A 12,903-nucleotide genomic window follows, 5' to 3' on the forward strand; every position below is an offset into this window, starting at 1 on the left:
TCTCCTCCGGTGGTTAGGCACGCTGGCTTTCAAGTGCAATCCTTGTTTCACCTCTTGACACCTGAGTGACCTTGGGCAAGTTCTTTAGATTCAGTGCACCAATTTCTAAATCCGTAAAAGAGGACACTGAAGTGATAGCTAAACACTGCTATTGTTGTAAGAATAAATTAACGCGGCACTCCGGCACATAGTAGGCGCTCAGTTAATGGTGACAATGATTAGCAGTAGTAGAGTAGTTAGAGGCTAAGCATCGGTGCCTAGAACAAAGATTTGAGATCTGGCCCTCCCAGTTCTTCACCGGGGGTGGAGGGGGTGTTTGGGGTTGGGGTGGCGGGAGTCCCTGCCCTACCCCCGCCTTTCCGCGTGCCGAGATAAACTCGGTAGTACCCGGAGATTCGCCCGGGATCCGGCGCCTTGGGACGGCCCGGATGCCCCCAGGCTTGTAGCACCTCCCAGCGCCAGTGGCACTTCTTTTTCCCTCCAGCGGAGGAAAGATTTCTTTTGTGAATTGAGTCTCTCCCCCGCCCCCCCCCGCCGCCCTCCAGCCCAAGCTTGCAGCCTCCTCCGGGTTCCGGTGCCGGGAGAGCCGGCCCGAGGCTCGAGCTGGAGGGGAGAAGAAAGCCTCTGGGTGTGCGAGTCCCCCCGGGCCCGGGGAAAAGGAAGAGAGGACGAGGTGGCGCGGCGATCGCGGGAGAACACGGTGCCCTGCCGGTCGCGGGGGCCCCCTCCTCATTTCCTCTGCCTTCTAGGGGCCGCTCGGGCTCGTATCCAGAGGCGCAACCCCGGAACGGCCGCGCGTCCGCCTCTCCTGCCCTGGCCGGGGGCTGGGGGGCCAGCTCGGCGCGCGGCGGGAGTGGGCGGCGAGCGCGGGCCCGCGAGGTAAGGAGGTGCGGGAGGGTGCTGCACGTGTGTGCGCGCGCGGGGGCGCGTGCGGCCGATGGGGCGGGGTGGGGGGGCCTGCCGGGGCGCGTCCCACCCGGCCACCTGCCCTGCCGGCGCGGTGCCGCCGCCCACGCCCTCTTGTCCCCTGCACCTGTGCTAGGGCGCTTGTCACTCGCATCTCTCGCGCCTCCACGTCCCGTCTCCCCCTCATGCAAACCCCACCCTGCCCACTAATAATTTCCCACTGCAGAATCAGACCGAAACCTGGAGAGACAGCGTTGCCTTTTTGCTCCCCTCGCCGCTCCCCCTCTCCCCTGCTATAAATAACCCTGACTAGCGGGTCAGGAACGTCACAGGACGAGAAACCAGGACCCCGAGGTTTTCTTCTCTGGGAATAGGGGGCAAAGGGTGAGCAGAGGAGAAAGAAATTGCTCGTGAGTAGTAAAGAAAAGCTTGCTCCTTGACTCCTAAAAACGACCAGGAATCATTTTATTCTTTTCCTTTCTTCTTTTTTTATTTTTCCGTTTCGTTCTTATTCTCCACCCGCTTCCCCCCCCCCGCCCCAAATCCAACGGGTTGCTCAGCACTCCTCCCATTGGTTTTTTTCCCTTCCTCCCCCTCTACTCCTGCAAAGTCCCCTCCCCCGCGCCTCGCCGCACCACCCCTACCCCGCACCCCTACCACCCCCGTCCCCTTCTTGCCCCAGGCAGGGGATGCCGTTGGCCAAGGAGATAAAGTTCAAACTCCTTGCCCTGTCTCCTGCTGACACCAGAAGTGGGCTTCCCGGCACCTATCTTCCGCTCGTCCCCCACACCTGATCTCCTTAAAAGCCTAATCTGGTTTTGCATAATTAAGAGGACACACACACACACACACACACACACCTCTCCCCAAAAACCCACAACCCGCGAGGTGCAAAACTGCCTCCTGCAACTACCGAAACTTACCAGACGCTGTAGTTGTTTTTGTCTTAACGAAAGGACAACAAAGAATTTACTCTAGATGCTCCTGTGGGGTGACTTTTCTCTATGACTCAAATATGTATACATTATACATATATATGCCTTTCCTTTTTCCCCTTTAATTTTTTTTTTTTTTTTTTTTTAAACAAGGATATCTGCTCGGTCTCTGGCAGCCGCGCTTCCCTTTGATGTTTTGGTACGCCGTGCGCATGCGCCTCACATTAGAATTACTGCACTGGGCAGACTAAGTTGGATCTCCTGTCTTCAGTGAAACCCTCAATCCCATCAAAAACTAAAGGGATGTGGAGAGTCCGGAAAAGAGGCTACTTTGGGATTTGGTCATTCCCCTTAATAATCGCCGCTGTCTGTGCGCAGAGGTAAGTGCTGTTCAGCGTGTTTCTCTTTTTTCGTTTCTCACTTTGAAGGGCTCTGCATACCTCTGTGAGCAGGGAAATGTAGTAAGGATTAGATGCTGAAGACGCTGTGGCTGCTTTCCTACTGATGCCTGTTTATTGTCATTTCTTTCTTTAGTGTCAATGACCCTAGTAATATGTCGCTGGTTAAAGAGACGGTGGATAGACTCCTGAAAGGCTATGACATTCGTCTGAGACCAGATTTTGGAGGTAATGGGATTGCCTTGTAAATAAGAAACGGTCCAGCTATAGCCGAAGCTGTCTTTTGAGCTTTGTGCGCGCTCTCCTCCCTCTCCCTAGTTGTGGGTGCATGTGGTGAACTGAATGTGTCTCTGTTTTACCATATGGAGAAACTGATCCAAACTTAAGCTGGTTTGTTACTATCCAGCACTTGGGTGGTCTTTCAATGCGCCTCTCTTAGGGTGTACTCAAATTTGGTGACTGTTGTCTTTTAGCTTCACTGTTATAAATCCTTAGCTTCACTGCTTTTTGCTTCCTTGAGATATAAACCTCTTAAGTTTAGTTAATGTTGTGCAGAGAGAACCTGCCCTACAGAAGGCCATCCTGAACATTTTTGAGGACAAGATGTGCAGGCAATTGGTTGAGAGGTGGCATTAACCCCCTGTGCCCGCCTACTTTGGAAGAGTACTTCTGTCCATGGTTTAAAGTGGCTCATGTCTGGATATCATCCAGTTCTCCAAGCCTCACAGAAGAGGGGAGGATTGGGGAATGGGAGAGTAGGGGAGGAAATGGGAGGGGAGAGAGGGGAGCGGAGGAGAGAAGGACCTCTGGCTGCAGCCCTAGATAAGCTGACAGACCAATTTAATTTTGCTTCATTCTCTTCTGAAACCCAAAGAGTTAAAACCTGCACACAGAAGGCGGGTGGGAAAGAATGAGGAGGAGGGGGTTGCAGAGCAACATATAAACAATGTATAAAAGTCCCTTGGGTTAGAAAGATTCTTGTGCTTCTGTGTGTTGTATGTATGTATTCACATGCTGAGACATATACATAATGTAGACAAAGCTGGAATCCCTTTTCCATCAGCACACGTGTGTGCATATTCAATAGAGCATTTCCTAGAGGAGTGAGTGCCTGCCTCCTTTTGTACAAACGATCAGGAAATTGAATAATTTGAGTGTGAGCAGTGCAGAGGGGTTTTGGACAGAGTGTCCTATGCCCAGGGACAACTCTTGCAAAGAATGAATGAAGTTCTGAGAAATCACGTGGCCGACTATCTTGGTTTGCAGGTCCTCCCGTGGCTGTGGGAATGAATATAGACATTGCTAGCATCGATATGGTTTCTGAAGTGAATATGGTGAGTATTGAGGTTTATACCTATATTTTTGCAGACCTTGCTTTGGGGACAGGGAAGAGGAGGGAGGCAGCTGTTGGGGTGGGGTGTGTGTGAGTATGTGTATGAGGTGGGGGGTAGAGCAGGGGATTTTGCCTTGGAATCCCCTGGCAAAATTTTTGTTTGTTTGTTTGTTTGAGGTTACAGAGAAAGCTCGCTCTTGTTCCTAATGATTTTTTTTTTCAACCTGGTTCATGTACTTGGGACTTGGCATAGAGGGAGTAAATACATCACACATTCACCTGTAAAATGCAGCCACGTGCAGGAGACCCTAGCAGAAGCCATATTTCCTAAGGCATAATGGGAAACCCAGTTCATCACGTGATTTTCTGGGTTTGGGGTGAGGTCAGGGGAAGAGGAGAGGGTTTTGATTTGATATTTAAGAGAATATAACCTACAAACTAAACTGTAACAGACCCTGGAATACTGATGCTGACTTGTTGCTTTGGGAGATCACCTCTTACTGTTAATGACACTCTTCCCCTCCATGTGCCAGCCCCATTGCTTGCTGCCTCCTTTAACCCTCTTGCCACCAAAATAAAATAAAAATTGACTACTCGGTTTCCAAAAGGTAGGCTAAGACCCATGTCTTATCTCTGGTCACTTCAGCAATGGTATTCACCTCACATCCTAAGCTTGTACAATTTATTGACAGCATCCTTAGTGGCTACCTCCTTGGACTTGGGGCAAGTGCTAAGAGAAAAATCTTGTGTGTTCCCAACCAGGAAACACGTGTAGGGGGTTTGCTTCGTGCAGGAGCGACCCCTGCTGCCCATATTGGAGCACTGCAGACATGCAAGACTGACAAGTGTTCCAGATACCCCCACTTACTTGGGACATTTCTCCAGTGACTGTCTTACTCTGTATTTTTAAAATTTTCCCCCTTTGGAAAATTCCCTCTAGATAGGCTACATTTGAATGTAAAATTCTAGTGCTACTTTCAATCCTGATAGCACACAGTACATTTTAAAAGACTGTTATGGTAGAGTTCTGTCTAGAAATTGGATGAATTATTAATGAAGGGGGTATAGTGTGTAAGCTTTTATGCAAAACACTTCTAAGCCAGCCAGCAGGGCATGAAAGTTAGCTGTCAATATTCTACGAATTTCCATATTCTCATAATTTAAACCAAAAGAAAGCTCAATAACCAGCACAGTCCTTATACTCTGTCCAAAGATAAGTGATAATCCTGAGGTATCAGAAGATTCTAAAGCATATGAATACTTACGGTTATACCCTATGAATATTCAAGGTAATATGCAATGATTTCAGTAATATTTGAATGACATGAATCTTCTTGTATTCTAATTTTGGGAAAGTTTCTATCATATAGGACAAAACTACAGTCTAAAGACAATATTGGATGTTTCAGAACTATAGATTTCCCTCACATTATGAAAATCCCCTGTGTGGATTGAGAATGTTTCTTGGGAGATTATTTAATTCCTCCCATAGGCAAATATTCACTTTTGTGGAATTTTAGAGGCCTTTCATGAGTTTATATTTTGAATTTCAGCATAAAAATAAAAAATGCTCCAATGTGGGTGACTCCTAAGTCCTAGGAACTTGAATCTAAATTCTGTTGTTGAGAACAAAGTAATGCAGTAATCAGGGGTGATTCTGTGTGTCCTACATGTGATCGAATCAGACTCCTCTCTTTTGCATTTTGCTTTATTTATGCTCTTCTCCTCGTCCCAAGTTTTATTTTCCCACCTCCTTCTTTAGAGCGTCACAAAAATGGGATTTTGTGGGGAAAAAAAGTCAAGAAAAATTAGAATCCTAAGAGACAATCGTGAGATGACTCGAGGTTGCTACAATAGGTTAGCTAAGAACTTAGGTGTAGTATATCCTAAAGTTGTTTAGAGTGGTAGAGTTTTTGTTTTCTTTTCCTTTAAATCTTGTTCATTTTTGTCCACATGCAGCATTTTTGAGAGGTGTCTGAGGTGGACACAATGCCAAGACCTGCTAGTCAAAATATAGATCCAGCTAAGGCAAGGTGTCATCACTTAAAGCTATTTCCTGTTGCTGAAAAATCATGGGATGTTGAAAGTGCAAAAATAAATGTCAGGTTGTAAATGGGACAGCATTGCAGCATTAGTGATTAGAAGAACCAAGTGTTGAAAATTCCAAGCCAGATTCCTTTCTTAGCCTAATGCTACCACCCGTGGATTTGCCAAGCCACATTTTGACTTGTTGAAAAATGAACATTTATTTCAGCTAGCAATCTTAATGACCTAAAATTAATCCTTCAAAGAAACTTTTTCATGATGTATGTTGTTGTGTTTTTGAAAAGATGGTTACTTGTTTTGGAGCAACATATGGGAAATTCCATCACTGATACCTAAATAAAAGAAGAAAATGTTTATGGTACGTTATCCCAGGTATACAGGTCTAAAAGTGTTAAGATCTTTTGATTAGATTCAGTCCTGAAAGAATGGTTGATTGATTATTTAAGTGAAACTTCTAAATTGATTAGCAGACATGGTCTTTGCCTCATTTCCCTCTGTGGACTGCAATCTCTGGTAATTGTTACTTTCTGTTATTATAGCACACCTTGCTTTGAAGAGTGGTAGGCGCCAGACCATTTAAATTGTCATTGACTCATTTGTCCTGAATGAATAAGTATCCACGTCAGTGCGATGGTCCTGGTAAAAGACAACAATAGAAAGACCTTGAACTGAATCAAGAGCCTTAGATGCTAGTTCTACTTCTGATACTTAGTTCATCCTGAGGGTATTCACAGCTAGATGGGGCTCAATATCCTCACTTGTTAAAGGGGATTAAGAGTCTCATTTTACCTATCTCAGGTGACTACCAAAATTTTTAAAATGATAACAGGCATATCTCATTTTATTGCACTTTGCTTTATTTTGCTTTGGAGACATTGCGTTATTTTTTAGAAAGTGAAGATTTGTGGCAACTCTTCATTGAGCAAGTCTATACGTGCCATTTTTCCAGCAGTATGTGCTCACTTCATATCTCTGTGACACATTTTCATAATTCTTGCAATATTTCAAACTTTTTCATCATTATTATATCTGTTATGGTGATCTGTGATCATTGTTCTTTGATATTAGTATGTAACACAAGCCATGAACTGTGTTTATACGAGATAGCAAATTTAATTGATAAATATTATTTGTATTCTGACTGATCAACTGATTGGCTGTTTCCTGGTCTCTCTGCCTCTCATTAGACCTCCTTATTCCCTGAGACACAACAATATTGAAATTAGGCCAATTCATAACCCTACATTGGCCTCTACGTGTTCAAATGAAAGGAAGAGTCACATGTCTCTCACTTTAAATCGAAAGCTAGGAATGAGTAAGCTTAGTGTGGAAGGCATGTCAAAAGCTAAGATAGGTTGAAAGCTAGGCCATCAAGTAGTTAGCCAAGTTGTGAATGCAAAGGAAAAGTTCTTGAAGGTAATTAAAAGTGATACTCTAGTGAACACATGGAAGTTAAGAAAGCAAAACAGTCTTATTGCCGATATGGGGAAAGTTTGAGTGGTCCGAATAGGAGATTAAACCAGCCACAACATTCCCTTAAGCCAAAGCCAGATTGCCAGAGCAAGGTCCTAGCTATTCAATTCTAAGAAGGTTGAGTGAGGTGAGGAAGTTGCAGAAGAAAAATTTGAAGCTAGCAGAGGTTGTTTAATGAGGGTTAAGGAAAGAAGCATCTTTATAACATAAAAGTGCAAGGTAAAGCAATAAGTGCTGCTACAGAAGCTGTGAAATTTATCCAGAAGATCTAGCTAAGATAATTGATGAAGGTGGCTGCATTAAATAACATATTTACAATGTAGACAAAACAACCCTATATATTGGAAGAAGATGGTATTGAGGACTTTCATAGATAGAGAAGAAAAGTCAACGTCTGGCTTCTTCAAAGCTTCAAAGCAGAGGCTCACTCTCTTGCTGGGGGCTGGTGCAGCTAATGCAACTGGTGACTTTAAGTTGAAGCCAATGCTCGTATATCATTCCAGAATTCTAGGGCCCTTAAAATTATGCTAAATCTACTCTGCCTGCCTTCTATAAATGGAACAACAAGGCCTGGATGACAGTACATCCTTTTATAGCACAGTTTACTGACTATATTAAGCCCACCGTTGAGACCTACTGCTCAGAAAAGAAAGATTCCTTTCAAACAATGCATGTGGACACCCAGGAGTTCTGATGGATATTAGAAGGAGATTAATATTTTCATGTTGCTAACACAGCATTCTGCAGCCCATGGTTCAAGAAGTAACTTTGAATTTCAATTCTTATTATGTAAGAAATGTATTTTGTAAGGCTGTAGCTGCCATAGATAGTGATTCCTCTGATGGATCTACGTAAAGTCAGTTGAAAACCTCTGGAAAGGATTCACCATTCTAGATGCCATTAAGAATATTCGTGATTCATGGGAGGAGGCTAAAATATCAACATTTACAGGAGTTTGAAAGAAGTTGATTCTAACCCTCATGCATGACAGTAGAGTTGAAGAATTCAGGGGAGGAAGTCACTGAGATGTCGTATAAATAGCAAAAGAACTAAAATTAGAAGTGGAGCCTGAAGATATGACCGACTTGCTGCAATCTCATACAACCTGAATGCTTGAGAAGTTGCTCCTTGTAAATAGTGTCTTGAGATGGAATCTACAATTGGTGAAGATGCTGTGGACATTGTAGAAACGACAGCAAAGGATTCAGCGTATTACATAAACTTAGTTGGTAAAGCAGTAGTTTGAGAGGGTTGATTTCAATTTTGAAAGTAGTTTTACTGTTGATAAAATACTATCCAACAGCATCATATGCTATAGAGAAATCTTTCATGAAAGGAATAGGCAATCCATTGGGCAGATCTCATTGTTGTCTTATTTAAGAAATTGCCACAGCTTACCCCAGGCTTCAGCAACCACAACTTGATTAGTCAGCAACTATCAGCATTGAGGCAACACCCTCCGTTCACAAAAAGATTATAATTCACCGAAGGCTCAGACAATGGTTAGCATTTTTTAGCAATAAAGTATTTTTAAATCAAGGTATGTACATTTTTATCATAATGCTATTGCACACGTAATAGATACAGTGTAGTGTAAACATAACTTTTATATGCACTTGGAAACCCAAAAATTTGTGTGACTTGCCTTGTTACAATATTTGCTTTATTGTGGTGGTCTTGAACTGAACCAGCTGTGTCTCTGAGGTATACCTGTATGTGGATGTGTGTGTGTTCTATGAACATATTTAATGAAGACTGAATACCAACCAGGCTAGCATGCAAGCACCCAGCATGGACTCCAGCTGCTTTCCTGAGTGTGCTTGGGTTGGTAATTTAAATTGCTAGGTCTCAGTTTCAATATGTTTGAAATGAGAAGGGACGTATTTAGTTGGCTTCCAACTCAAAGGTTCATATGTCTCTGGGTTGGTTTGTTATAGTAGCTCTGTTTTGTAAAAAGAATATCCAGGAAAACTTGGAAATCTAGAAAATCATGAGGAGAATGTGTAATTCCTAAATGACATACAGTCATGAGTTCTTTTGAAGGTAGTGATGGTATCCGTGCCATGTACTCAGGTGACTATCAGCCCAATAGACGATCATTGGAAAAATGTGATCTCAATAAAAATGCTCCTGAGCTGAAAGCTTGGCTTCGGAATGAAATATTTTTAGATGTCGTGGTTAAATTGGCAGGAATCTTTTTGTTAAGATTCTTTGATGAAAAGTGCATTTTAAGATTCAAATTTGGCTCTGAGGATTATGGACTGAAATAGCTTTCACTTCATTTAAAGCAGATTCTTCTCCATCATAAAACAACACATTTGCCAACCAAAGAGTGAAGCAATATTTCACTTTTGAGGAAAGAGTTCTAGTAAACACATACACAAATTACCTTTTTGTGGAATGGCAAATGGAGAAAAGTGCTTTAAAAAAAAAAACAAAACAACAAAACAGATGTTTTCTTGCATCACCAGCTGCACAGTTTAAAATTCCATTCAACAAATACTTATTTAGCAGCTACTATGATCTAGACATGTGTTAGGCTTTAAGGACATAGCAGTGAACAAGACCACCTTGTCTCCTAACTTCATGAAACTTAATACCTAGGTGTTCACTATTCTTAAATTCTGTGTCAGGTTCTCACTGCACTTATTCCTAGCTTGTGCCTTATCTTTTCTTTAAGACCTTTTCTGAGCAGCCAAGGAAGTGCCTTGTGGTCTCTGTCTCCTCTAAGTTCCTTTGTCCACTTGTTGATTTCATCATTCCTTTGATATTTCCAGTTGTCTTATATTTTACATATTTATTCTGTCTTCCTCTATCATGTTTATAAATTATATCTAGGCAAGATCGTAGTGTCTTTCCCCACATGGTTTTGCTCCATATACAAATGGTTGTATGGATATTTGACTCTTGATGACTGCCACATGTGAAGAATTCATTTACATAGCAGTAATTTATTATTATTCGCTACACACCGTATGATATATGTAGGGAAACAGAGCCTAGAATCACAGTCCACAACTTTAAGGCACTCGCCATTTAAACCAACAAATGTCGAAAGGATCACAATGTCGGGTTCTAAGTGCTTTGAAGGAGGAAATACACAGGGCATAGTGGGAATATAGAATACTGATGTATTACGTAGAGATAGCCAGGTAAAGAAGGGGGTTAAAGGTGTGTGGATAGATGTTCCAAGTAGGAAAAAATGGCAAATAGGAGGGCGCTATACAGGCAAAATAAATAGTGTTAGGGATTTGCAAGTAGCCTAAAAAGGCTGGAGTGGGAGTGAGGAAGGTCTAATGTTGGTGTTGATGCCAAAAGTGGTCATTGAATCATGAAGACCATTTTTATGTCTTGCTCAAGAGCTTCATTTTTGTCCCAAAAGCCGCAGGGATCCATAAAAGGATGTCAATAGAAGAATTGCCTGAACAGATTCACACCTCTGGAAGATAGTTCTGAAAGTGTGTGGGGTGGATTGAAGTGGAGCAAAACCAAAGTTGGGAGATGAGATGAAAACCAGCTGCAAAATTACAGGAAGAATTTATAAAATAAGTCAGGGATGTAAAAGAGAAGATACAAAATCAGGGTATTTACAAAGTGAACGTAACAGGACTTGGTGAACCCTAAGTTTCTGATAGTGCCATTTACTGATATGGGAAGAGAGGAAGGGCAGTGGGGCTGTGGGAGGGGAGGCAAGTGGGCAGACAGTGTGAGTTCAGTTTGGAAAACGTTGATTTTTCTGTACACATGGAATCTCCTCGTGGAGATCACCAGTGGGTTATTGGAAAATACAGGCGTACAGCTGAGGAAGAAGTTAGGACTAGAGATGGACTTGAACATTGTCAGTATATAAGTGGTGCTTATAATTGTATGAACAGATACAATTAAAAAGGAAAAATGAGAAGACAGCTAAAAATAAAGATCTGGTGAGGACTGGAATTGTAATTGCTGGAAAACAGAAAAGGAGCCCATAGAAGAGATGTGTAAGCAGCAGTCAGAGAATTAGTGTGAGACCCCTGGGTAGAAGCTGAGGCACAAGAGGGTTTAAAAGACAAGCAAATGGTCAGCTGTGTTGAATGCCAGAATGTTCAATTGAAGTAAGATGTGAGCAAGACTCGTCTCCCAAAGACAGTGATAGCAGCTCATTGGTAATAAGTTAGCAAGAGGAGTTTTTTAGTGGTTGAAGACTATGCTTTTGAAACGTTTGGATCTGAAGGGAACTAGGGAGAGGGACATTGCAAAATAAAAAGGGGGGGGGGAGATTTTTAGTTTGGAGGAGAAATAACATTTAGAAGGCAGTAGGTTGAAGATACAAAGGGAGAGGTGGGGTCAGGATAGCATGATGGGAACTAAAGGCTTGAATACCTGTGTATTCTCTGTGATGTAGAAGACACATCCTATTGAGATTAGAGGGTAAAACTGGTTGCTGTGGAGAACAGGTAAGTGAGGTCACTCAGGAAGCATGAAGCAGGGTGAAGGGGGTGTGAAGGCTCAGTGTCCATAGGCAGGTTTAATTCTAAATGAATTATACTTAGAAGCTCTCCTACTCCGTTTTAGCAAGCTGTTGTTTCCTCCTCCTCCTTTTCCTCTTTGTCCTCCTCTCTGTCACCTCCTCCTCCTTCTCTCGTGCCGTGTTCAACATTCTCCATCATCCTCCCCATGAACTAATAAAATAATTATAGCTACTTGTCATAGTCCGTTTCATGTTGGTACAGCAGAATATCTGAGAGTGGGTGGTTTATAACGAAATGAGATTTCTTCTGGTGGCTGGAAAGTTCAAGATTGGGCATCTGCATCAGGTGACGACCTCAGGCTGCTTCAGCTTAGGGCACAAAGTGGAAAGAGAAACTGCAGCTCGTGCAAAGAGATCATTTGGCAAGAGAAGAGGCAAGAGGGGAAGGCGCCAGGTTCTTTTTAACAAACAGCTCTCACTGGAACTAATGGAGTGGAACGTACCGCCCCAAGGAAGGGCATTTATTTATGAAGGAGCTGTCCCCATGACCCAGACACCTCCCACCAGGCCCTACCTCCCAACATTGCCACATTGGGAATCAATTTTCAACAAGAGGTTTGGAGGGGACAGGCATCCAAATCATAGCAGTACTGTTTATTGAGTACTTAACTTGTGTAGGTATTGTGTTAATGTGCATTGTGTCAGCCAATCCTCATCTACAAACTGAGGTGGCCACTAGCCATCTATTTACTAAAGGGGAACCCGAGGCCCAGAGAGGTTAAGTGACTTGTTCAAGGTTACACAGCTAGCAAATGACTGCCTTCACATCTCTCCATCTTAGAGCCATCTGGTTATACTGCACTTTTAAATGTACCAAAGTCACATTTTTGAATCATTTCCATCCCATGTGTACCCTGTTTTATTGTTTTTATTCTTATTTTTTTGGAAACAGTGAGTAGATCAAATAAACGAATCCTTCATGAGTTATTACAGTTTTTCCTCTCTACTCCACTTGGAAAAAAAAAATCTTAATTTTATTAAAATGAAGTTTTCAAGTAGATACTTTAGTCAGTGTGTATTAAATATATGTTTCCTGTCCTTGAGAAACTTATATTTTATAATACATCAATGGGCACAATTTAAACCAAGCAATAAAGAAAGATTTATATAAGCTCTTGAGGAGCTGAAGATGTTGCTTCTGTCATGATATCTTTCATTGTGAATGGATGCCGTTTGTTAGCTTGTCTAATAATTTTCCATTGCTTCAACAAAATCTGTCAGGGAACCGTTAAGACCAGTAATTTATAATAGGCAGTTACTAGGCAGGGTTGCCTGGTTTATGTCAAGAACTGTGAACTGTCT

The 12,903-nt window shown here is 42.6% G+C and overlaps 1 protein-coding gene across 3 annotated transcripts in view; it reads left to right on the forward strand.

The window, feature by feature from the left end:
* The first annotated feature begins 2,144 nt into the window (after positions 1–2,144).
* The window catches only part of GABRB2 (gamma-aminobutyric acid type A receptor subunit beta2), a 217,178-nt gene continuing 206,419 nt past the window's right edge, over positions 2,145–12,903 (forward strand). For all 3 annotated transcript variants that reach the window (XM_069484257.1, XM_069484258.1, XM_069484259.1), the window contains exons 1-3: positions 2,145–2,221; positions 2,376–2,467; positions 3,506–3,573. In XM_069484257.1, coding sequence (XP_069340358.1) covers positions 2,145–2,221; positions 2,376–2,467; positions 3,506–3,573 — 237 coding nt within the window. The remainder of the gene's footprint in view (positions 2,222–2,375; positions 2,468–3,505; positions 3,574–12,903) is intronic.

This window comes from Eulemur rufifrons, chromosome 10 (genome assembly GCF_041146395.1).
Source record: "Eulemur rufifrons isolate Redbay chromosome 10, OSU_ERuf_1, whole genome shotgun sequence".
NCBI lineage: Eukaryota > Metazoa > Chordata > Mammalia > Primates > Lemuridae > Eulemur > Eulemur rufifrons.